At 38.1% G+C, this 27,341-nt stretch overlaps 1 protein-coding gene across 3 annotated transcripts in view; it reads left to right on the top strand.

Annotated features, from left to right (window-relative positions):
• The window catches only part of LOC139984295 (nuclear receptor coactivator 7-like), a 68,359-nt gene that overhangs the window by 15,353 nt on the left and 25,665 nt on the right, over positions 1 to 27,341 (top strand). For 2 of the 3 annotated variants that reach the window (XM_071998155.1, XM_071998156.1), the window contains exons 2-4: positions 2,340 to 2,503; positions 12,608 to 12,696; positions 16,545 to 16,652. In XM_071998155.1, the coding sequence (XP_071854256.1) occupies positions 2,359 to 2,503; positions 12,608 to 12,696; positions 16,545 to 16,652 (342 nt within the window). In that variant the 5' untranslated portion in view covers positions 2,340 to 2,358. Of the gene's footprint in view, positions 1 to 2,339; positions 2,504 to 12,607; positions 12,697 to 16,544; positions 16,653 to 17,305; positions 17,742 to 27,341 lie in introns of those variants that run through there. The other variant, XM_071998157.1, reaches the window with a different exon arrangement.

The raw sequence follows: 27,341 nt of genomic DNA, 5'->3' as shown, positions 1-27,341 counted from the left end.
TCCTCTTTCCTTAGTGTCCAGGTTTCTGAGCCATACAGGAATACACTCCACACAAAACATTTCATTAGTCTCTGACTATAAGTCATCTATTCATTCATTTACATATAGCTGGTTATTTATAACTTATGCTTGAAATCATCATTCTCTACCAGCTATTGTCGCCATGGTCAGTATCATGAATAAACATGATTTTGCATTTAATCATTTTCTGTAGATATTGATTATTTGTTCCATTCGTCAGTTTGTGATTGAATTAGTACATTTCTCTTTCCAAGTGATTGTGTTATGTATGATATATATAGATATAATACATATTTGTTTGAAATGCGATACAACTCTGCCTTCAGATTTCTGCCAGGGCTCAGAAAAGATAAGCTTACAGTAACTATAGCCTTGTCTAACAATAGGCCAATATTGTTGATCACAAATGGTCATCCTGTTTGAAATGCGATTCAACTCTTTGCCTTCAGATTTATGCCAGGGCTCATAAAAGATAAGCTTACAGACTTTGTTATAGCTCACTGGCGATAGCAGTCACTTTACTCAGTTACAGGGTAGGTGTGATAAAGTGAACCACACAGAGTATGTTATGTAGGTCACATTGCATCCCAAGGGGAGCTCCGTATATTGATCAAAGAAAATGGTGGTAAAGTTAGTGTTAACATAGGTGAGGTGAAGTTTTGGCAGGGAGCTGCAGTTCTTGGAGAAAGTACAGTTGTGCTCTGCCAGTGGCGTAAGCAGAATTTTCATCTAGGGGTGTGAGGGGAGGGGGGAAGAGTCCAAGTGGGGGTGGGAGAGGCAAGTTTCATGTGCGTCCAGTGCGGTCATTTTAGGTACTTTTGCAAAATGCCCCATTCCCAATTACTCGAAACCATGGTAAAGGTTCTGTTATGATTTTCTCTTTACCCAAAATTTAACAGTTTATTCCTGAGTTCCATCCGCTAAATTGTTGAAGGGATAGTCCAACCAAATGTATGAAGTGGATATATATTGTAGAGGAAGTCAAGAGTGTAGCCAGAACTTTCATCTTAGAGGGGATAAGGGCATATTCAATTTATTGACCTGTCAAACCAGAACGCTTTGCACTATCTATGTGAGGCCCAGGGGCGTGCAATATTTGGTTTGCCCACCCACGTCATTTGAGGGGAAAGAAGGTGGGCAAGACATTTGACTGGGGAGGGCTCCCGCCCTGCTGGTTACACCTCAGCCCTATGCTTCTGGTTGAGCCGGTACTGTTTTCATGAAAGTATAATAATACTTACCGTGTACACCCCAAGAGAGATTATATTCCTAGTCATCGTTTCAAACAAGTTTTTGGGTATGTGCCAAGTTGGTTTGGCACACTCTAAGAAATGCCTCAGGTTAATACTGGCATATACAAAAGGAAATGACTTGAAAAAAAAACTTCCCTTGAAGATTTGCAGTTTTACTGGAGCATATCCGATGAATCAGATTGTGTCAGGTGAATTGTTTGTTATGGTTGGACTTTTACCAAAACATACACTATACTGTACACAGTGAGGGTGTTAAAAATAATAATAATATTCGCCTTTTATATAGCGCTTTATACCAGCGATAGGTCTCAAAGCACTTTACAGACGTTATATTACCCCTGGTCAATGATAACCTGTACCAGAGACAATCCCTCCAGTCGGCAGCAGTTAAATACTGCGCCCAATGACAAGTTACCTCACAGGTACCCATTTAACCCCTGGGTGGAGAGAGGCAAGTGAGATAAAGCATCTTGCCAAAGGACACAACGTAATGAACTAGGCAGGAATGGAACCAGCAATCCTTGGATCACGAGTCCGACACCTTAGCCAATTGGCCACCACGCTCTCTAAATCTTCTTCAGTTTTCAGTTTGTTTACTTTCATCTCACTGTCCATTGTCTTATAGTTCTACGCTTTCCATTGCTAATCTCCAATTACTTACTGTACAGTCTGTCCTTCCATCTTGTCCTCTTGTGAACTTCGTTTTGGTCAGATAGCTCTGAAGATGGTCGGTCAGAACATAAGTGTGTAACATCCATATTATCCGTACCAACCATCTACAGTAATGTATGTATGTATGTATTTTAGATCCTCCTGCAAGCAGGAACTCGTGAAGAAGCCTCATTGGCTTAAATCAAAGCCACAAGCTGACCGAAGTCAGTCTCTTAGATTCATATTAAACGTCCATGATTATGAATTGTCAATTGTCAACAACTCTGTAACTGGACGACATACATTAATCTTGGAGGGTCTCGAAGATATCGAGAAACTATCGAGTGAACAAAGAACTCTTTCGTTTATTTATTTATGATTAATTTTTTTATCATTATAATTTTTTTTTTACAGAGCCCGTTCTACATGTGAGATGGAAACCACCACAGCGTTGGAGGATAAAGATTGTGAAGAGGAAGTTGGCACTTTGAAGGACAGCTACCCTTACTACGGTGACGGGTCCGGTAGATCAGAACCAATGACCATCAGGAGCGTGAGGATGAGGGACCCCGATACAGGCAAGTTATACACATAGACCCACAGGCGTAGGAGGGGGGGGCTGGGGTGCTGCAGCCCCCCCAACAAAATTTGTTGTGAAAATTCGGGCAATATGATGAGAATTTTTCGGGCACCTACTGAAAGAAAAATAATTTGCAATATGTTTTTCAATGGTGTTACTGATATTATTATCATCATAATTATTGTAACGACTTCCCCAATAATTCTAACCAATATGGAAGGGTTATAACACGGCAAATGATTGTATGTTATTGGCATGCGATGTAATAACCGATGTACAGTATGCCTGTATGCACATTAGCATGTTGAACGCGCGAAAAAATTTTGGTTCTATTTTTCGGGCAAGTCGTTACAGCCCCCCCAAATCAAATTGGGCTCCTACGCCTATACATAGACCCATCATTGATATAAAGATTATTGTTTGTCATTAGCTTAAATGTGGAGATTGATCGTTACTATGATGGGTACAGTTGTGGTACTATTGGAACCCCATGATGACCGTTGGGAGTGTGTGGGTGGGGGGGGGTTCCAGAACCAGCAAGGGTGACAGTCGTAAACTGTACTCTGAGCATGACTTTACAGTCCCATGTTAAAGGAATAACAAAGGCAGGTTGGATCAAAGACAATTTCAGTAACCTCAAAACTCTCTAATATTCGATTTTCAGTCAAACAGTGGTTAACTTAAGAATTGAATATTAGAGAGTTTTGAGGTTACTGAATAATATAAGTAGTCTTTGATTCCTGCCTTGGTTATTTTATTACCTTTTGCCGACTGTGAGGGGTGTTGGATCTGGTATTTATGAAGTTATCGACTGATTCCACTTATTGTTGACTTTGACTCTGGTACGACATATTAAACTCTTTGACTGTCTCTGTTTAAGTTTATCATTAACTCACATTACACTAAGTGACCGTGTGAAATGCGGATCACTTTTAAGGCTAAATTTGGACAATTCATCAAAGCAAAAGAAATTAATTAAATTGGAATTATAAAACTTTAAGAATGACATGAAATTGAGTTTAGAAAAGAGCACGAACAGACATTGTCACCGCTAGTCCCTTGAAATGCTCAATGTATTTCATTACACAATGTACTTTACAAAGTGCAGGGTCAAAGGTCACCCTCACAAACATCGTTCATGTCATGTGAGCCAAATGTGCTGGTACTTTACGATAGAACAGACCTCCTCGATGTGTTCATTACACAGAAGTAAAGCCTGACTGTTGCCTGGTTGGCTCGACAGAAATTTTACAAGGGCAGGCGATAAGAATGTCTGCAGTTTTTGTAACAAGTAAAAAACCAACTTGACACAAATGAATAGTCTGAACTCAAAACGAACTTCTGTAAGCGCTTTGGGTGGTAGAATGATAAAGGGAGGGTATCGACCGGAGGGTGGGTTCTGGATATAGAGTGACGAAGAAACGCACGTTGCTGGCACTTTGGATGGTAGAATAAGAAGGAAGGGCATTGACCAGAGGAGCTCGCACAGTGACAAAAAGTTACCAGTTCATTCTAGGCACGGTAGAACGAGAGTGCTACGGTTGTGATTTTATTCATCGTCCTATTGGTGAGTCCATCTAGTGAAGTTTGACTAGGGAGACACACACCGTTAGCATTGTACAATACATTGTAAGTACATACAGCCAAGCATTGCCATGTTTAATATAGTACTGCAGTACAGGTAACACAATCGGAGAGTGACCACGCTTATAAGGTCAAGAGAGGAACAGAAATGGGATAAATAAATGGATTTTAGGAACTTTGGGGTTTGATTGAACCTCCTGCTTGCCATGCTCAATAGCTACAGTTTGCTTCACAGTAGTTTACATTGTCCTGAATTACATGTGTACAGTTTAAATGCATTGAAGACTCTCCCCAAACAGCGTGCCACCATCATTAAAAAGTTAACTTTCCGTTGCTTGCGGGTGAAGTTTTTCTCTTGTCGCTAACAAAATGCAGACAGTAATGAAACATGATACCTTGTTATCTTAAGCTGGACCTGAGATGTCCATCCCTGTATCGTTTGTACACTGTGCTGTGGGTATTGACCGCAGCTGTATGTACTGACTGTACACTAGTGTCTAATTACCGACGGTAGCAAGCTATGTGTGTATTTTCTGGGATCGATGGTGGTGTCTAACACTTCTGTTACACCTCATTCGAAACTAGGTCAGATTACCGGCATCAGAACATTTCTTTGTGCGCGAGTCTTCACCCCCTTTAATATAACAACCACATGCTTGCCATACTCAATAGCAGTTTGCTCCACGGTGGTTTACATGGTCCGGAACTACATGTATGTACAGTTTATATCACAGTAAATAGTTTGGTTGATGATCAATACAATACAAAACAGGAACCTTATCATACCTATCTTTGTATCATTTCCTCTTTGGCTGCCAGTTTACAATCATGACATGTTTTGTCAAATGACAAAAAATGCCATGGTGGCGACAAATTGCGGAATTTCAAAGTGTGATTAATTTTCCAATTGTGAAGCAATGCAACTGAAATTTTCAGAATATGCTTATTTCATGGTGGTCCAATCATGCAAAAAGTTTGGGAATTTTTGGAGAGGGTGCAGCAACAGCCATCCGTGATTTGACACGGAATGACCCCATTATGTATTCATAGTAAGCATCTTGCATCATCGCAATAATATATATAATACTTTTGCATACTTTTGTATATAAGAAGCTTGAAAAGAAATGAAACAAAAACTTTGCTATACAGGACATAGACTTTACTTTATTGCTCACTTAGCTACCAACAACTCTGGCAAGGACTTCTCGCTGTGCCATCTCTAGAGTGCTTGTCAGGCCTCGACAAATACACGCGCCAAATGGCGAGTAGAATTTTTGGCGAGCAAAAAATGCATTACGCTCGACATTTTGGCGAACGGCTCATTCGCTCACTGCCTTAAAAATCAAAGAAGGCCTATTTGCCTAATGTTACACTACGCAGTAGTATTATCAAGTGCACTATATAATAAATGCGTAACGACAACTCAAACAGGGGTACTTTGTTGTGTGTACGGTCGGTACAAATGAAAACAGTGTTGTCAGTAGGTTTAAAAGCACAATCGCTCGACAAGGGCTACCTGACAATAAGTAAAACATTGTATCCCAAAACACAAGTCAGTAATATGAGGCATAGCTTCCTCTTTTGTCCACAAACTGTCAGTTCTGTTACCAAATTGTTGACCCTTATTATGGCCAGCAAGAAAAGACGAAACTTTGAATTCATGGGGTGTTGAAGAACTTGCGAGGATGGCTGGTCATTTAAGTACTTTTCTGCTAGATGATCAGAACAATACAGATCTATGGCTTGTCGCTATCTGAATAAATAAGTGAGGGAATTCAAAACGAGTTGGCTCAACTCAAAGACTCAAGCCAGTGAGTTCTGCAGCTTGTGAAAAGGGATTCTCAATCATCAATAGTATCAAAACTACACACAGACAGAACTTTTCCAGCAGACGGCGACTTCACACCGACAGACATCGAGCCCCAAATATAACATCAAAACGCAAATCACAACCAACGAGCGACTCATCGAATGAAGAACTTCATTTTGCCAAATCCCCCACTCCGCATCTTTGAACGGTTCATCTTCATTCAACACCATCATTTAATCATTTTTCCAAGATAAGTAAGCCAGCAGTTTTTGCGGGAACCTTAGTGGAAAAAGAATGTGTGCTGAAAATAATAAGGAAATAAAAACCAGCATATTTTCACAAAAAGTTTTCAAAGTATCACAATGTAACTGCCAGATCTGAGCTTGATGGTTTCTTCCTTCATCAGCAACAGTAAATGCATATATTCCTATAAGAAAGTTACAGTGAACTTGAAGCAAGTCCAAATCGCATTTTTGTTCAACGACCAATGTCAATGGGAGTTAACTGTGTAAAATTGCTCACTATTTTACGTACCTTAAGTGTGCGGTGGCTTGTTACGAAGTGTAGTGATACGAACTGAACTTTCAAGGGAACTGAAACGTGATATGATAATTTTGCTGAATAACATTACATATCTCGAAATGAACAATAGGAAGTTTATTGGATTAATTTATAGTCAAAACAAAAATGATAATTCTTGAGACCTGACCAATGAAAGCAGTAAGTCCGACACTCATTAATCGATCGATGATAATAAGAATTGTCAGTGCCAAGCCAGATCTTAACTTTTTAACGATACTAACACATTCACTGATACAGTGACAGTAGTCTGATGTCATGTCCAGTGAAAGTTAAAGATGGTCAGCCATGCCATTGTTTATTGGTGGTCAATTTTTACAAAGCAAGTCCTAAACTATGCTTACAACCACAATTTCAATAGATAATTTTTTTCTGTAAAAAACTATCACTATACGGCGATATCCTAAGTTAGGCTATACTACAGTACCTAGGCTTATAATCACACTAACAATTAGCGATAAAAAAATGGCGAGTAAATTTAATGTTTTGGCGAGTAGAATTTTAGCCTCGGTTGCCAGTTGGCGAGTGGTTTTAAGAAACATTGTCGAGGCCCGGCGCTTGTTGACCTTTCAGTAGCACTGTCCTAGCTTGGTGACTAGCCAAATCGCATTCTCTTTCTCATTATACTTCGAAGCAAAAGAATAGAAGGAAACATTAGCTTCTCAGAAAAACATGAGAACCTTTTTCCATAGGAAAACAATGCATGTTATGGCAGGGACACATGTTACATTGTACATAAAACCACAAAGGATCTGACAGACATTGCAGAGTGGCAGTTACACATACATGCATACCGTATTATTAACATTAAAACCACACAAGACCTGCTGTACATTGCAGAGTATGGCAGGGACACATGCTACATTGTACATAGAACCACAAAGGATCTGACCAACATTGCAGAGTGGCAGTTACACATACATGCATACCGTATTATTAACATTAAAACCACATAGACCTGCTGTACATTGCAGAGTATGGCAGGGACACATGCTACATTGTACATAGAACCACAAAGGATCTGACCAACATTGCAGAGTGGCAGTTACACATACATGCATACCCTATTGCTAACATTAAAACCACATAAGACCTGCTGTACATTGCAGAGTATGGCAGGGACACATGTTAAATTGTACATAAAACCACAGAGGATCTGACTGACATTGCAGAGTGGCAGTTACACATACATGCATACCCTATTGCTAACATTAAAACCACATAAGACCTGCAGTACATTACAGATTATGGCAGGGACACATGTTAAATTGTACATAAAACCACAAAGGATCTGACAGACATTGTAGAGTGGCAGTTACACATACATGCATACCGTATTATTAACATTAAAACCACATAAGACATGCAGTACATTGCAGAGTATGGCAAGGACACATGTACTACATTGTACATAAAACCACAAAGGATCTGAAAGATACTGCAGAGTGGCAGTTACACATACATGCATACCGTATGATTAACATTAAAACCACATAAGACCTGCAGTACATTGCAGAGTATGGCAGGGACACATGTTACTGTACATTGTACATAAAACCACAAAGGATCTGACAGACATTGCAGAGTGGCAGTTACACATACATGCATACCGTATTATTAACATTAAAACCACATAAGACCTGCTGTACATTGCAGAGTATGGCAGGGACACATGTTACATTGTAATAAAACCACAAAGGATCTGATATACATTGCAGAGTGGCAGTTACACATACATACCGTATGATTAACATTAAAACCACATAAGACCTGCAGTACATTGCAGAGTATGGCAGGGACACATGTTACATTGTACATAGAACCACAAAGGATCTGAAAGATACTGCAAAGTGGCAGTTACCGTATGATTAACATTAAAACCACATAAGAAATGCTATACATTGCAGAGTATGGCAGAGACACATGTTACATTGAACATAAAACCACAAAGGATTTGACAGACATTGCAGAGTGGCTGTATAACCCAGGTACCATAATATTTTATGACAACTGAAAGGCATTACAGAGTGGCTGTTGTTTACGTCATATAACTGTCATTCTCTTTTAGTTTCATTCTGTCAATGTTTTGTTTCAGTTGGTAATTACTGTAATCATAAAATGAGAAATTGCTTATACAATGCGTGCAGGTATACTGCTAGTGATGAGGGTATAGCAATATATAGCCATAAAAAAATATCATGAAAAGTAAAGTGAATATTTAAAGTAAACATAAAAATGGAATATGGTTATCAATATTTACTGTATGTGAAATACAGGTGGCAATGCTTGCTGTGGCATTACATTATCTCTACACACTTCTGTACATTAATTGTATGTAGTTTAGATCCTCCTGCAAGCAGGAACTCGCAAAGAAGCCATCATTGGCTTATATCAAAGCCGCAAGCTGACCGAAGTCAGTCTCTTAGATTCATATTTAATGTCCATGACTATGAATTGTCAATTGTCAACAACTCTGTAACTGGACGACATACATTAATCTTGGAGTGACTCAAACTCGGGACCTTATTATTGGAAGGCACCGGCGTTAACCACTGAGCTAACACTTGTCAAAAAAATACTCCATTAGATAAATTGCAAATAATGTCACGAGAAATTCATGTTCACCACCAAGGCCGAAGGTAGTTTTCAATCCGTGCGACCAGGGTTAAAATGGATGCACGGGAGGGGGGAGGGGGGGTGGGGGTCCAATTTGCTGCGTGGTATTGTATTTGCAGTTTTGTGAGCAGGGCCTAGGGGATGATGGGCGAATGCCTGTCCTTACCCTTAGACCATTTGGTGAAATATTTTGGAGAGTGCCAGCTGGTATGCAAAGCAGCAGCATATATTGTTTAGTTGGAATTAATATCTAACAACATTGGTGTTTCCAAATGTCTAAAAAAATTAATGGTTCAACTCTTGGTGTATACTCCAGTTTACTAACACTCCTGTTACATGTCTCTCACGATATATGCACTCTGATTTATCCAATTTGAGGGTAAAATATAAATTCAACCAATCACGTTCACTTGCGAGCTGGTCATTACTCAGCATCACCCTGTAGCAGCAACTTGATGAAAGAGGTTTGTCCGATAAGTTGATGCGTGGTTTGATTAAAATGTCAAATTGGGACAAATTTCTAGCGGTCGTCCGATGACTCCGATCGTACAGAGACAAACAAATTCTTGTTTGGATTTAACCAATAATCAGCTTTGGAGGTGGTCCGTCTGACTACAAGTTGTTTACATCAAATGCATAAATAAATATATTGTATAATAACTAGATATCCCCAAAATTGTTATTGCCCTCTAACACTTTGGAGGTAAAAAAATAAAACAAGCTAGCGGTAGGCCTATGATCCACCCAAAGGGGAGTTTTAGTGCACGGCCCAAAGTTGGTGTCCTTTTCAACAAACCCATAAAACTTTCCGACAGTGTTCATATATATGGTCGTTCAAAGAGCTCTGTTAATTTGCTACTTGTTTTAGGACAAACATAAAGTAGGACTCGGACAACAACATAAAACCCTTAAAAATTTGTCTATGAATTCTTGTAATTCCTTTGTGACACGTTGGACGTTACTCTGTTTAATATGTCAACATCTCGCAGTGATTAAAGCAAATGGTTACAAGTGTTTCCGACATGGCGAAACCTAGAGATCCCAGCACGAGATAATGTATTAACTTGATCAATTGTTAGTTTGTTGTACAGAGCTACGCAGAGGTAGCATTGCAGCTTGCCAGGAGTTGCTAAGCAACGGCAAAGTCAGCTAACTCTGTCGGTTAGATCAGAGTATGTAAGTACTCTGTTTTAATTACATTGTAGTGTTTTACTTATCAGATATGCCAAACTTCCAAGGGGGATACATATAGTATCTATTCGTGCTTTCACGCTTGGCACTCGGGATTTTGATAATGGGTTTCCAAAACCACAAGTACATTATTTTTTTCGTAAATTTTACGCTCACATTGCATCTTCCGAGGGCACTCAGACAGCAAGCTGACGATCAACACACAGACAGTTAAGTAGAACGCAGCAAATCATGTCGATGTTTCCACTCTGTAATAGTTGCATGCACCCCTGTATCAGCTGGGCTATACTCTACGGCAATAAACAGGACATGATGTCATACTGTCGTACATGATGTCATACATTGCCATGACATCATAGCATACTGTCATGACATGATGTCATACTGTCCTACATGACATCATACTGCCATGACATGATGTCATACTGTCATGACATGATGTCATACATTGCCATGACATGATGTCATACTGTCATATGACGTCATACTGTCATACATGAAGTCATACTGTCATGACATGTCATCATACATGATGTCATACTGTCATGACATGATGTCATACTGTCATGACATGATGTCATACATTGCCATGACATGATGTCATACATTGCCATGACATGATGTCATACTGTCATTACATGACGTCATACATAAAACCCACCTTACTATGACCCAGCCGGGTATTGAACCCAAAACCTTCGATTGCTAAGCCTCATTGCTTCAAATTCCACCGCCTTTATCCACTCGACCACAGCACCTGTACTAGTATTAAAGAAGACTTTCATCTATAGATGCAAATTATGTTTGGTAAACTTCATGGTAAAAGTAAATATTTTTACTTTAGTAATACAGTAGTATACTTTGGTAAAAGCACAAATACTTTGGTAAAAGTATATATTTGAAAGTTAGCAGTTATCAAGGGGCTTTGGTATGTCTTTGGTGTACAGTTTAGCTTCCGTACTCATTTTACCTCAACGAAACTCTCAAATTACGTTCAAACTTAAACTTCGTTTCAAGTGCACATGGAAAACCATTTTCATTTTAATTACCATTTGTGCAGGCTCGCAAGGAGATTACAATCACACCTTAATGTGGCTTATATTTTTACTGTGAAAAGATGATGGAACGATACCAAAATGAGTGTGATGAAAACTTGAAGCATATTTGCTAGTACTTGAATGTTGCTTTAAAATTCTCCTTTATTTCTAGATAGATCTATTAGTCAATGCTCAAGTTACAGTCGTGACACGAACATTAAGTATTGTAAATATTTAATTCTTTATCTGTGTTTACCCACACAACGAGAGCTCTCTGATATCAGCTACATACATGTGATACAGAGTAGGTAGGTTCCGATGAATCATAGGCTTGAAGACGGCCAACCTTTTTTTCTGTCATACTTTGTAAAGCTCTCTGATAAATTAGCTACATGTATGTGGTACTGTACTGTAGGTAGGCTCAATTGAATCACAGGATTGAGGTCAGCCAACCTTTCTTACTTTAAAGCTGCAGTTCACTAGTTTAGTATTTCCCATAGTAAGAAAGACAACATAGTTGATTATTAACTCCAGTTCAAAAGAATCCTGTTTTTTAGTGTTCGGAGAATATTTACTTTGCTTCTCGCTTACCTGTCTCCCCACAACCTTAGCACCCTCGTTCTATCGTGCCTAGAATCAACTGGTAACCTTTTAACACTGCGCGCTCCTCCGGTCAATGCCCTTCCTTCTCATTCTACCATCCAAAGTGCCAGCGTCGTGTGTTTTTTCCGTCTGGATTTTCCACAACGTAGTAAGTTTGGGATTGACAACACAGATGTTTTAACTGTCACGCCAATTCTTGCTCCTGGGACTTCCCAGCAGTTAATGTCCCTATCTGATGGACAAGTGTGTTCCTCAGCAGCTTACCGTCTTCTGGAGGGAGGTGAACGCAACCACCCATTCGTCATCACCTCAGTCCGGCAATAGTGAACAAAGTGGTTTCGAAACCAAATGTGATTGAAGTTCGACAACATTGCAAAGCAACAGTCTTTTAATAGTTCAAGAGAATCTGCTTCCTTGGTGCATTTTTTTTTTCTCGCTCACAACTTCACAGCTCAACTTTCCCCTTCCTCTTAGCCACTTCCTTCCAAATTTACCAATCTGGAATTATAAATGTCTGTTGACCTAGATACAGTTTCACATTCCCCATCAAACTCTAGCAAATTTCCCTTTAATACCCTCCTTTTCTGGAAAGTACTTTTGAAAATTGTTAATCGCTTATTTACATATATCTGGTCATTTTTAAAGAAAAAAAAATTGCTCATTCATTATTTTTTCTCTCCAGATTCTGATGTGATGACGTCCACTGCCACACCCAAAGAGGCTAAGAAGAAAGCCTTGTTTAGCCAGCCGAAGGGAACAATGGAATACACAGTAAGTAGAGAGACCATTACTGATGAAAACCAAAGAATATCTTATCCAAGCCAGAATTGCCTTTTTGCTTTCTCACTTACATGTCTCTTAATAACTGTAACACTCTCATTTTGCATAGTTTCTAGAGGGAGCAGATTGTAAGCTTTTTAGTACTGTACACCCTTAGCAACTGGTCGTCATCAAAATATTTATATAAATGTACATCATCTGTCCAGCAGTCTCGCTACAAGATAGGAAAACGTACCAACTATGTAGGGTCATGTGATATGTTCCCAGGTGCTGCTGGGATATATTACTCAACCCTTGTAAGTTTGAAGGGACGATAAGTGATATGTTCCCAGGTGTTACTAAGATATATTATTCAACCCTTGTAAGTCCGAAGGGATAAGAAATTCGTATATGTAAAGGAATGCCTCTACAGCAGAAATTTACAGTAAATTTGAGAATAATTGCTTTGATTTGGATGATGGTTGAGAGTTATTTTCTCTTTGTTGGTAAAAAGGCATAAATTGATCTGCATGGACTCTGGATACTACTGTATAAGAACATCTTCAGAGTCATATAGATATGCGTACGGCGTACATGCATAAATTGGAAGGAGACTTGTGTTGCTAAGAAACAGCGAATCCTGTCATCTGCTGATTATGACTATACATTGCATAATAGTCATGATCAGGGCTCAAAATAGACGGGGGCGAAGGGCGATTCGCCCTATGAAGTTGAAAAATCGCCCCAGAAAAGAAATCACGAGGGCGAAATAAAAATGCAAATACCGCAAAAATCGTCCTCCACATGTACTGCTCAGTACAGTCAACAGGCGCCGCACATTTAGAAAGATGACACAATACTGTGAAATAAATCACTGCAAAAAAACTCTGATTGCCGATCCTTTTGTTATAATATAACAGCTTGGTTTGAACGTTTGCTCAGACTAGCTAAAAAAATATCGGTTCGTCGCGTGATTATTTTCGCATACCCGTGTATTTGTACTTTTTTTCTCCCAGCTAGGTGTTATGTATCACGGAGTACTGTGGAAAGAGTGAGCTAATATTGACAGTTCCTGCGATGTTTTCCTAATATACCTAAAAGGCAGGAGGGAAAAGTTTTGCATCGTAGTAACGACCATGCAGTCTGTCTTGTTACAAAATGGCGCAAAATTTTCGACTACTTTTTAATAGGAAAATCGGGAAACTATTATCCTAACACACTGTAGCATATGCAAACTGGAGCCTATACCGCAACTTTCTCTGGATTTTCATAAAGTTTCCAACATTATTGCAACGATATTTTCATAAGTTTCCCATGATTTTCAATATTTTAGTATCATTAGAGTAGGGACAACTGAGGAGAAGTGTAGTGCTGTAGCTGCTGAATATTATTCCACTGAGATTAAAACTGATCATTGTGTACATTTTATGAACAGTACGTAACTTTTTAATTATGGGTCGCCATGAATGATTTAAAGAATCAAGTAGGATGAAAACGACATGCTAGGCATGGTCCTACCATGGGCCCTAAGGCAGGCCCATGGACCCCATCTATGACTATGCCGCGCTGCGTGCTGACTGACGCCATCTGTGTTAGTATAGTATCACCCACAAAGTTCAGTGGTTTTTTTTAACCCTAGGCTCATCCCTGTATAGGGATGAAATTAACAGAATAAAGGCATAGCCGATAATTAACAAGATATATAGTAGGCTATTTTATAGTACATAACATAGGCACTGTGTTAGAACAAAACTGAGCCTTGATCCAGTGATCGAAATGGAAAACTTTATGGTTGGCTTCAAGGGTGTGTCTGGGGGATCAGAAGGGGAAAGAGAAGCAGAAGAAGGGGAAACGTGGTGAATAAGGAGTCCACTATCAAACGTTATTATTTGGGTGTTGAAATAAAGAGAATGTATTGGTGTAACACCTTGAAAATTTATTACCTTTGTTTTTAGTCTTAGTCAATGGTAGCTCTACTTTTTATAGTAGTTAATTTTACCGATAAAATGTTGTAAAATTTAATCAGTTTGTAGCTACAATGTATACAGGAGAAACAGCCCTCGCAACACCAAAAAGAGCCCCCGTCATCAGTAAAACAGCCCTCGTAAAATATCTGCTTGTGCTGAAAAGAGCTCTCGTCACCAAAAAATTATTTTGAGCCCTGGTCATGATATGTAGCGTGCGTTCCAGCTGCAGTTTGATTGTTTGAAAGAAACTAGCAGCTATGGAAACGGAAATTACATGGTAAAAATTGTTACATGTATCACTGAAACCTGAAACTGAAACCTGTTCACTTAGTTTCACTAAGACTGCAGCAGCTACTGTACACACGATTGTGTCTTTAGTTGTTAAAATTCTGAACCTACATGGAGTGTTATAAGAGTTAAAGGTATGTTGTATTGGCCCCAAGTATGCTAGATATTCAAATATGGTCACCTTTGGTCAATTCTTAAACTGTTTGTATTACAACCTTCGAGGAAATTTTCCTCACTTGGACATTCAGTCATCTTGTGTATTCCTTAAAAATGTCTGAGTACAATTTGGAGAGTAAAGACCTCCAGGAAAGTACTTTTCAAAACTTCTAGCAATTATAGCTTGCTACCTTTGAGTGCTACAGTTGAGAAAATCACATGACCCTCCATGGTTCTTCCGTTTCGTTCACGGTCCTCTCCAAATCGACGTACCTGTAGTCTGTCCTGATTGACGTATAAGTCGATGCTGGTCACTCCCGGTCAATGACACCCCTTTGACACAATTCTAGGCATTTTAATAGACTCATCTAATAAGAGTGCTTAGGTTGTGAGGAGTCAGGTAAGCTGAGTGGTACTCATAAACATCCAAACCCAAGTTAACTTTGTAATTTTTTTATTTTTCACTGATCTATATAGAGGCATTTTTGTTTGCAGCCTTAAAGGTTGTCAGTGTTGCAATAAATTATGCTCGAAAGTCAAAAATAATGGTCACTTATACAGAATTGAAGATGACATTAATTTTATTTCTGTCCCCAAATCATCTGTGACGTGGAGGCATTATTGATGACCTTTGACCTTAAAATAAGTGAGAGGAGAAAAACATGTGACTAATTGGTTAGTCTACCTTTAGTAACTGTGGTTTTGCTGTAAAGAGGGCAGTATTTCAGTATTAAAGTTAATATTTGAAATAGATCATAGTGCATGTTAATGGAGGATGTTTAGATGGATGACAAGGTAACACTGATGTATGGAAGAGAAAATGGTTCTACAGTGCAGAGGAGAAACCAGATCTCAGCACTCATGATGATGTGCTTTATATAGAAAATGTAATCTATTTTTGGCTGGCTAGACCCTTGGGCCTTCCTGTAGTGGATCATGGTAGGTGGTCAATGATGTCTTTAACATCAAAATTATGCTCTCCAAAAGTTTCGCTTTCCCATTGTAATCTTCTTGTTGATTAATCCTTGAAATCTGATACATTTTGCAATATTAACTTTACCTGTTGATGAAAGCTCTTTGTATTAAAATTCTCATGCATATTCAGCCTATTTTAGAATTACTCTTTCCCTCTGTGATTAAGTGAGCAAAAAATGATAATGAAAAAAAAAAGGAAAAACAAAATTACAGTGATGGCATCATACACTGTACTGTTGCCAGATGCAAGATTCACAAAATCCCACCAAATTAAAAAAAAAGAAATCATATCTTCACCATACAGAATGCTTTTTGTCCACAGAAGCAAACAATATCCAGCATTGTTATTTAAAGTCAATCAATTCCAGCCACCTATATATCCCTTGAAGTGACGATAGTTAGTGGTAGTACTTGTATATTAAGAGTACTCTCTCTGAGACTATTAAACATCGTCTTCTCCATTTGTGTTTTAAGGTTAATTCAACTGATAAACTGGAAACTATAGCCCTGGCGTTCGATTCTACCAGAAGTCAGTTAATGAGGCTGAACCATCTATCGAGCGGTATGATATTTCCCGGACAGGTAAGAAATTTGAAAAAAAAAACAGATTTATTATAGAACAACTAATTGATATGTCTGAACTATAAAAGATGCAAGTTAATGAAATTTTTCCCCTCATACATAGTTATTGGAAACCTAAACTAAAGATTATGTGTCAAAACCGTAGCAATTTAAGTAGATATATATATATATATGCCAAGTTTTTTTAGTAATTCGGTCACTTTAAGCCATTGGGCATACTCCAGATGAAGAGTTCTTTTAATGCTGTTACGTTCCTCTTCCCCGTATAAACAGGCCGTTCAGCTCTTTATGAATATTTTAACCACCATCACCGAACCACTGTTGCTCTCTCTCTTCATATCTTTCATTCATGTGACAAGGTATCAGTAAATTGATTTGACTCTGAGGACTTTGTCCCTCTTTGTGACAGATATCCAAATTCCAAGAGGATTCAAAAGTGGAAGGTCAATGTTCATACGTGTGCATGTATATATATGTATGATTCCATGTATATTCAATGTAGGTTTGCACACACTGTTCAGTGCTTTGTTTAGTGACTGTCGTACATTATTTATAGGTTTGATGTTATAGAATATAAACGATCGGTTCTTTGTCTAGGAGAATCTCGCGACGACAATGGCCCAGTTTCCTTGTGTAATTTAGGACGTTCCGTTTCGTTTACATAGAGCTGTGTATGAAGCACACATTCTTTATGGTCAACGTCAGTGATGTTATAGACATGGCCAGTCATTGCTATATATAGCTACTGTAGCACACGTACACGCCGTAGCTAATCTGTACAATCATTGCGGTACCGCCCATTCTCTGTAACGTCTGTGGACCTGTTTGATGGTCACATTTTAAGACTGTGGCGTTCACCTGTTCCTCTGTCACGTCTGTGGACCTGTTTAATGGTCACATTTTAAGACTGGCATTCACCTCTTCCTCTGTGACATCATCGTCCTCTTAATTTCCTGTTTTGATGCACATTTGTATGTTAGAATGCTTAAACTCAAGGAGAACAGAGCAGTCAAACACTGTGCGGTGAAGTATGACGTCAAGAGTGGAAAACTCATTGTAGACACTCTACCGGTGAACCTTGCAACAGAGGTACAGATGTCATTGTTGTTCTAATTGTCTCTCTCTCATTCTTTGTTTTAGCTTTCCTCTTTGTCTTTAGAAAGTCTTATGCTATAATTTTTTAGCTCATTGTGATGTTCAAATTGTCGTTCTGCAATGTCTGAGAAAAGTGTGGAGGTTGGGATACTCCTGAAACCATTTTAAAAGCAGATTTTAGGCTGCTAAAATCTGTGTGAATAAATAAGCCGTTACAGGTAACAAATTGCTTTACCTTGTGCAAGAAAAACCTGTGTGTACAGGGTATATACATAAAGGATGGGAAAAAGAGAGAAAAATGTTGTTGATAAAATGTACAATTAAACCTGTTTCGATCCAATATATTCCTGTCTGGGATTTAAGTTAACCGTCACGCCATGAGAAATGGTAGCAAGGAATCTACTCTGTGAAATAAGACAATAATAATAAAATATAATAATATAATATAGCGAAATTAGCCCAGATGGTCTATGGCATTGACTCCAGTGGAATTAATCAGCCGACAGGAAGTTCTGTTTAATAATAACATAGAAATATCACTTCTGCTTGGCCGGTTAACCGTTGCTCATGTGCAGATCTTATCGCAGATGGTGGAGGCTTAGAGAGAATTGATTTGCTAGATGATTCGGTCTTCATCCAGTTGCATCATCCACAAAAAGGCTGGTCTCGTCCAGTTGTGTTAGAATTCAAATTGAAAATTTAAGTCATGCAAATTGCAGATGTTTTGGTTAAAGGATTGGTTAAGGTGTCTGACATGTCTAGCTTGTATGAAAGAGCTTTAAAATACAAACAGAATAGTGAAGAAACTACCATGATAGCATTCTCTGTTAAGGAAATATCACACTTTGAAGATTTCAAAATTTCTTTGCAAATGACTGGTGTAGAAAGACTAACTATCAGGGTTTGATGTCACATCCTCACTTCCTTAACATGTGTCAATATATTTCATTAAAAAATAATTACATTTTTTTCCACAAATCTAAAAAATTATAATCAAACATTCTTCAGATGTTAAATCTCAAATACTTCCCTTGACACATATGAGATCTCCTGACGTATCTTTTGGTTGTAAGTCATAAAATCTTACAAAATATTTTAATAAAATAACAAAGACTTTTCAGGAATGTGAGGATATGATGTCACAGCTAGTCTGATTTCAGCAGTTTCTACACAGTCAGATAGAACTTTAAACTTGAATATCTCCTAAACGGAAAAAGATATTTGAATAATTTCTTCACTATTGTGTTTCTTTGATTGTCCTCTTCCATATAAGATAAACATTTGTGACACCTGAACTAATCCTTTAAACAGCATCTCTTTTGCATCCCGGCTTTCAATCTCCAGCAAAATTACCGAACAGAGAATCATTCAGAGTAGGGTTGCGATGGTTCAAACTAAAAAATATTCCTGTAAGAATTGTTTTGGGAGGGGGGAGGGTGGCAGGGGGGGGCTTAAATTGCCAAATGAAGGTTACGGTAAATTATATATTTTATAGTTTATAGGTAGGTATGCCCCTTGAAGTAGATTGGTGACAGGTAATTTAAGTTATCATCAATCATATTTGGGGGAGTAATATATTGTCACAGCGGTATGTGAATAAGAGGACACCAACAAATAGTTGAACTAAACAGGGTATATTGGATCATCTGACTAGATTTCTACTAATGAATACTCAATATTAAATTTTGATTTTACATAAGCTGTATAAAGAAAGGGTGATCCAATTTTTCTTTTCGGATATTTTGAATGAAGATGATAACCCACCCAAACTACACAATTTGCTTTTCCTATAGTCAAAGTACTGTAGATGTCAAGAAGAACTACAAATAAATTTTTCCCGACCAAGAGAAAAGTTAAAAGTCGTTCGTACTTAGAAAGTATTTCCTACTCATTACAGTATCTATCAGCTTATCATTTCCTTAAAACAAAGAGCAAATTTTCTCTCCATAACAATTTCTTCCTGGGTCTCTTGTTCAACTAAAACAATTTTTTTGAGCTTTTACAAACCTTATGCAAGAATTTCAATTGCTGTCAAAAAATACATGTATTTTGTTTGTCACACTCAAAATGTATACTACTTTAAAGATAGATCTGTGTGAAACACAAGCGACATTAGACCCTCGAGTTTATCAGTGAAAATCAGGCGAACGTACTGTAATGACGCAGCAGCAATCTACGTTATACCTCAGCCAGTCAATCCGTTAGTTCTGTGTATACCTTAGCCAGGGACTCTCTGTCGATTATTACTCTGAGCATTCTTTTTTTTCGGCCACCGTTTAACTTCAGAGCCAGGCTGTCGGCGGACAGCTAGCTCCGTGGCATGTCTTCTCCATCGTCGTGGATACGAATCAGGGAATTTTAAATGAATGATTGAAGTAGAGCCAGCTATTTGCCTGTGCATAGTAACAATGTAGCTCAGAGGTTATAATACAGTGCTGTGTCGTCAATACAGTCTAACTAATAATAATAATAATAACCGAGTGACCCGCTGCGATACGTGTGCGCACAGGAGAATCTGGATCGCCGAGCCGAGGTGATGGTTAGATTGATGAGTTGAGTTTAGCAGATTTGATTTTAGGCAATAGGTGATGTATGTAAATCATATTATCAGTGTTAAAGTAGTATTCACTTCACAAGTTACTGTGGCAGACAGCTTGACTGTCTGTAAGATCTTCACTGTAGTTAGTTACTGTAAGTACTGTGGCAGACAGCTTGACTCTGTCAGATCTTCACTGTAGTTAGTTACTGTTAAGTATTGTGGCAGACAGCTTGACTGTCTGTCATATCTTCACTGTAGTTAGTTACTGTAAGTACTGTGGCAGCTTGACTGTCTGTAAGATCTTCACTGTATTTAATTTTTGTAAGTACTGTGGCAGACAGCTTGACTGTCTGTCAGATCTTCACTGTAGTTAGTTACTGTGAGTACTGTGGCAGACAGCTTGATAGTCTGTCAGATCTTCACTGTAGTTAGTTACTGTGTGTTCTGTGGCAGACAGCTTGACTGTCTGTCAGATCTTCACTGTAGTTACTGTAAGTACTGTGGCAGACAGCAGGTATAGTATAGTAAGAGATAAATCAGTGACAGCAATTGGGAATTGCTTTGATTGAAAAAAGCAGGATGGGTTTGTAAGCTGTGATTTCCAGCATAAATTGAATAAATTTAGAAATAGTTCATTTTTGGCGTATATTTTGTTGCATAATAATATTTATTTTAATTCTTTGATGCCGTTGTATCAGTCTGAACTGTTAACTTGATCTCCGAAGACTTGTGTATATATATCTCAATGTATGTGCTACTTGTGATATATATGCTTCAATCTCAAAGATCCCATAGATAAGTACAAACGAAATTGTATACACTGTTGATCAACTAGGAATCGCTGGTAAACAGGTAAGTCCAGTTTACTGTAATTCAGAGACTTTGATACCATGTTTACCGAAGCTTAAGAATCGGTTGAGCCGATGTTATTGATAATACATTAAAGAAGCTTTGGGATTGGTTGACGTACAGACCTGTTTAGAATTAAACAAATGGTGCATTTGTTGCTAAACTGTGCTGAAATGAAAATCGTATGCTAGCTCGAATATGTCACACACAGATGTGAATTAGGGAACATGCAGGTATAGTTTGTCCAGAATGTTTCAGTCAGAGATTCCTCAAAGAAAGGAATTCTCAGTGATTTCAAGTACTGCAGTAGCATGTGAAGTTTAACCGAACTAGATAGGATCGCTATGACAGCGCCCTCTGTTGATTTAGGGACGTCGCTGGAGATTCGCATTGTACAGGAGTACTGCGATCCGTGACCAGATTACAGACTTTGCATTGTTTTTTTTGTAAATTACTTTTGAACTCTCATTGTCTCACATCAGAAAATCCAGTCATTAAGTGAAGCAGTTTCATTTTCAAGGATTTGCATTTTGTTTCACCCTGTACCAATATTCACTCATACAGTATCCGTTCATATAAGCTTCAATGAAATTGAAAGGTAGATCTATGTCAGATGAAACCATTTGGTTGCAGCTCCTAATGAAGTAATTTGCACAATTTTTGCATCAATTTGCACAAAATCCATGAAAAAAACAAGTTTGTATCTGACTGATTTAACGTAATAACGTTTAATTTCTAGTAAATTTGTAAACTATTTTACCTTATTTGTTATCAAATCTCAGTCTTATCAATGTTTACATAAATAACAAGTTTAACACAGAGTATTGATATTCAATACCCTGCTGCCAGCCTTTAATATAAACAGGAAATTGGCTTGCCATGCTGTATAGTATTGGGTGCTGTAGTTTGTGTGTACACACAAAAGTAACTGTACAGTCCTTCAAGTCTAAACTCAGAAAATGACATTCTACAATTGACCAAAATATGCCTATGAGGCAAATATTAAATTGACATTTTGAAGGTGGAGCATAACAACAGGTGACATCGCTGTCATATTCAACTCACTCACTAGTGCATTTGTCCATAAAGCCTTTTGTGTGTGAGTAAAATGTTATGTTTGTGCAAGAACTATCAGCTGGCTGGCTTAAAGTGAGTAGGGTGTGTGAGGGGAAATGTTTGGGTATATCACAGGAATTTTGAGTCATCCTGAATTCTTGAATTCAAGTCACATATATGTTGCAGTAGTACTGCATAAATGGATAAAGGAGAGTGGTATTTGTGCTTCTGTTATTTGCAGCTTGTCTCGAGTACACATACTGTGTATAGGTACATACACGCATACACTTACATATCAATACATTTGTATGCATGTAGACACACATACATACATACTGTATGCACACATCCATACATACATAATACATGCACATGTACATCCATACACAGCCAGATCTACGGTCTACCTGTAGCTCATAACAATAGGTAACACTTTTACATCCTGTCCCCGCTCATCTCCCCCTCCCCCCCAACACAAACCCCTTCAAAGAGAGAAAGGGTTTCCTCACCCATAGCCATTTCTCTTAAATCTTATGCATCATGCAAACTTAGTGTACATAATAAACCATCTCTCATTTTGCAAACTTTTCTAACATTTTATAGTTTATTTGACAATATTTCATTATTCTTTAATGTGGCCATTTTGACAAATGGAATTAAGAAACATATAGTAAGTACAGCATGTTTACAGGATTTGTACTGTAGGGTGTATCTTACATTTTGGAGTTTTTTTTACCCTCGGCTGATTTGGCTGTTGATTCCAGTGCAGTACATGCAGCATATGACACACATTGTAGTAACTCAATCAAATGTACAGTGTATCAGGAGAAAAGTGGTTATCAAGTGAAATTGTCTACTCATAGTAAATATCCTTTTCATGTTTCAGAATCTACAGATATGAAAGGAAACTTGATACATCATAACCTACGGAAAGATTAATTTCATTCTTCTAGTAACTTTATGCATATGTTTTAATCTTGTAAACTTGAAACCTTATAAAACTTAACTCAGCGGTAAAATTTTACTTTTAGAGTAGCTGTTAAAAAGTAATATAATCTGAGTGAAGTACTGTAGGCACAGTTTCTAAATGCCAATGTTGTTGGTGGAAGTTTTTTCCTCTCTGTGTGCACTCTGACCAGGTGGGTTTAATGGAGAAAAGCTGTCGCAATCGAAAGAAAGAAATTTATTTTCCGTAAAATGATTGCGACCGCCCATATCCGCACGTTCATTACACAAATTATGAAACCTACATAGACTATTATCGTCCACATTTCTTACCCAATTCCACGTACAGTAGTAATTGAATGATAATTTTCACTGTGACCTTTTCCAAAACACGTCAAGAGAAATTAATTCCGGGCGTGTCCTTAATAAGTACCTTATTTTACAAAATCCTCCCGGAATTTCTATCAATCATCAATTGATTATAAACAAACCTAATACAAGGCTTTATTATCAGCTTTATGGTGTTTTGGTTTTCAAAGTTATCACATACATAACATAAAAAAAATGGCTTTTGATAATGTACAGTTATAATAATAATAAATACCATACAGTATATATTAAAGTGCTGTTATCATGAAATAAAACATGCTCAAGAGCACTGTACAAAAGAACCAATACCTGGAATATAAAATTACCAAACTTAAGAAAACCTAAAAGTAATAACAACAGCAGTAAAAGTAAAAACATGATATAAGACAGGGTTATAAACCGCAATAAAGAACATAAGAATATAAATATACATACACATAAAAATGGGCACAGTAATGTGAATAAAACAATGTAATGAGAATATGATTAATGCCCATACAGTACAGTAACTTTGATGTGATGTCACTTTAATTTATTATTATACCTAGGATACCAAACTGTATGTCATATCTATCACAAGTGATAGCAAACCTTGTGAAAACAGTAGATAACTCACAGCAACCTCATCACGTCTGGTAGGCAACACATGTACCAGCATCTTTATCGTCAAGTTAGATCGTGAGTTCAGTATCGTCTATTTTTATGAACGGTACCAGCAACCATAATAAAGTACTAATCTTGCACTGGTTAACAGATCAAATATGTAATTTATGGTCCGAAATTAAAGCCAACAGCATGACGGTTAATACAGATAAAAGATATATATTGTAGACAGACACGCTCAGTATGGGTTCTGAGATGAGACTTAAAAGGATTCTCAAAATGTTTCAGGTTTGGTATTCATTTTTTTTTTTTTTGAGCAATTGTTAACAGTACATGAATGTTTAATAATTATAAACGAACAAAGAAAAAAATAATTTATATACAATATTTAAGCTATACATTATGATTAATATTTTAGAGTAAATCATTGGTAAGGTGTACTATTAGTTGAATCTTTTACAGTAAAACATTGCTAAGGCTACTATTGGTTGAATTTTTTAGAGTAAATCATTGCTAAGGCTACTACTATTGGTTGAATCTTTTAGAGTAAATCATTGCTAAGGCTACTTTTGGTTGAATCTTTTAGAGTAAATCATTGCTAAGGCTATTATTGGTTGAATCTTTTAGAGTAAATCATTGCTAAGGCTACTATTGGTTGAATCTTTTAGAGTAAATCATTGCTAAGGCTACTATTGGTTGAATCTTTTAGAGTAAATCATTGCTAAGGCTATTATTGGTTGAATCTTTTAGAGTAAATCATTGCTAAGGCTATTATTGGTTGAATCTTTTAGAGTAAATCATTGCTAAGGCTATTATTGGTTGAATCTTTTAGAGTAAATCATTGCTACAGTAAGGCTACTATGGGTTGAATCTTTCTAGTAAATCATTGCCAAGGCTACTTTTGGTCGCACAGTAGGACTGTACGGTTGCAGACGAGTAGGGAAGCCAGCAGTTAGATTACAACCTCTCCTTTACACGTTATGAACCATTGGATATAACATCTTAGTCTGTAAATTGGAATTTGATTCGTACCCAGGCAATGAATTGGACCCTCCACTTCTTATATCCGACTAAAAGCCCTGTTTTAACAGGGTACCCACAACCACCAGGATTGTAGCAACTTCACCTGAGGCATAATAGCATTCAGAATTAAAGTGGAAGTCTATATTCCATACTTTGTGGGGGGGGGGGGGATGAATTAACATATGAAGGTCTTGGGTCTGTAATATTCTCAGAAGTGAAAGGTCGCCTGTTAGCATGCCGTGTTGTCGTGAGTTTACTTTTACCTCCTCTTACTAGTCTCCATTCTGCATATGGTATACTGTACTGTACTGTACTGTAGGCACTCAAATCTATATATAGCCCCAAAAATAGTTTGTAACATTTTAGCATAGCGCCCCCATCGACCTACTTCAGGCTCAACGACCCTTTCATCTACCTTTCAAATCTACCACTTTGAGAGATAAACACTATAATTTTTCTATTTTTACCCAAGTGCTGATTCTGATGATTGTACGTGACAAACGTTGTAACTACCAGCAAATTGAATGAATTATAGATTCAGAGGAGCATGCCCCTCTCCCATCTGGCTCCATTCAGAAAGGGACACTTTGGGCAGCTACTGTACCAGTCCTTAGACAAATGGGTAGCATTAAGCGCTGCACCTACCCCCCCCTCCCCACGCCTCCCATTGATCCATCTTCTAGTCAGTTGCGGAGCGTCCATACAGTCAGGGGGGGCGAATGCCCCCCCTGACGGACTCAAATGGACTGCTAGCGCCCTTTTCAGCTTTTTACCACTTTTTACGTATTTTCGATTATTGACTTTTTGATTGCGCTCTCATCTACCTATTGACATTTCTCACATTTTCTTGCTGTAATTTTCTGACAAAATGCTCTAACGGCTATTTATTGTTCGTTTATCTGCAAATTAGCAAAGCCCGGAGAGGGTCATTTCCGGCGATCTAGGGAGTATCTTTACTGAAAAAAATTCTGTACGCTCCGCGCCAACCTGTGGTGGCGCTCCGCTTAGATAGTGACGAAAGCGCCCCTACAGACCATTCTCCCCCCCTCTGACCAATACCCCTAGCTCCGCCACTGCTTCTAGTGCACTTCGTGGCCTTTCTCTTCTTTCAATTGTTTCTGATGTACTGTACATAGAATAAATTCTTTTCTCAAACTAATTTGTAACCTTGGTCAAGATGAGAAAATATATTTGTAAGGCACTTATAAATGTCAACAGTAGGAGGGTGCCACTCAAGGTGGCCTGCAAAAACACACAAGTGCAGCCATTTCTGAATTAGATGTATAAATGTTTTCTTTAATTGCTCTGCATCTGACACAAGGCACTGCTGGAACGTCATCAGAGATTCACTTTCGCTTCTCTCGTACTTGTCTCCCAGTCTACACATATATATGCACTTTCCCATACATGTACCTAAACTACACGGTTGGAACATTTTAGCACTGTCCCCCCCCCGCACTTCAAGGGGAGGGGAGGAGAGTTTGCTTACTTTCTCGATCTTCCTCTGGAGTGTCATATCCAAAGAAACAACTACATGAAGTTTATAAGTTGCAAACTTTTCATCTGAGTTTTCTCTCTATATGTTGCCGTTGGTGATCATCTTTTGTTTACGAGACTTTGTCAGCTAGGATCAAAGTTTTCTTTCACCATCTTGCAGCACCAGAGATCTCACTATTGGTCGATATTGATTCAGCCTTGCTGCAGGGGATGTTGCAGCTGCTGCAGCTTTTCATTTTAAAGTCATTGCATATCTTAAGATTGAAAGTGTAGATTAGGCAACTTAGTTTCTTGCATAAATTAGCTACCTTGTTTGTCTGGTCATATATACTCTAACCTTCAGTGAGTATGCTCCTTGTTGCCGGGGATTATAATGATAAATGTATCAGATATATAGGAAAACTTGCATGATAACATAGCACTAACAGCAGCCTATACCCTGTAGGCTAACCACACTGTCATAGAAAATGTACATGGAGCCTATACATGTGGCCTATAGTATTGATCTGTACCAGAGGAGGGACCTGTGAATGTTGTTTTGTGAGGATAGTTCACAGGCCACTGTCAGCTGTTAGGGATGATGAGCAAATTGTCCTTTAGTGCCATCCAGACACCTGTTAACTTGGTTGCAAAAGATCCTTCTGTACTAGAACTGTAATGTAGTGAGGGTGCTGGTTAAAATGGATAAGGTTACAAGGTAAATGATTGAGGGT

This window comes from Apostichopus japonicus, chromosome 17 (assembly GCF_037975245.1).
Source record: "Apostichopus japonicus isolate 1M-3 chromosome 17, ASM3797524v1, whole genome shotgun sequence".
Classification (NCBI taxonomy): Eukaryota; Metazoa; Echinodermata; class Holothuroidea; order Aspidochirotida; family Stichopodidae; genus Apostichopus; species Apostichopus japonicus.
The sequence above is the reverse complement of the archived record's forward strand: the minus strand, read 5'-3'. Positions and strand labels throughout refer to the sequence as shown.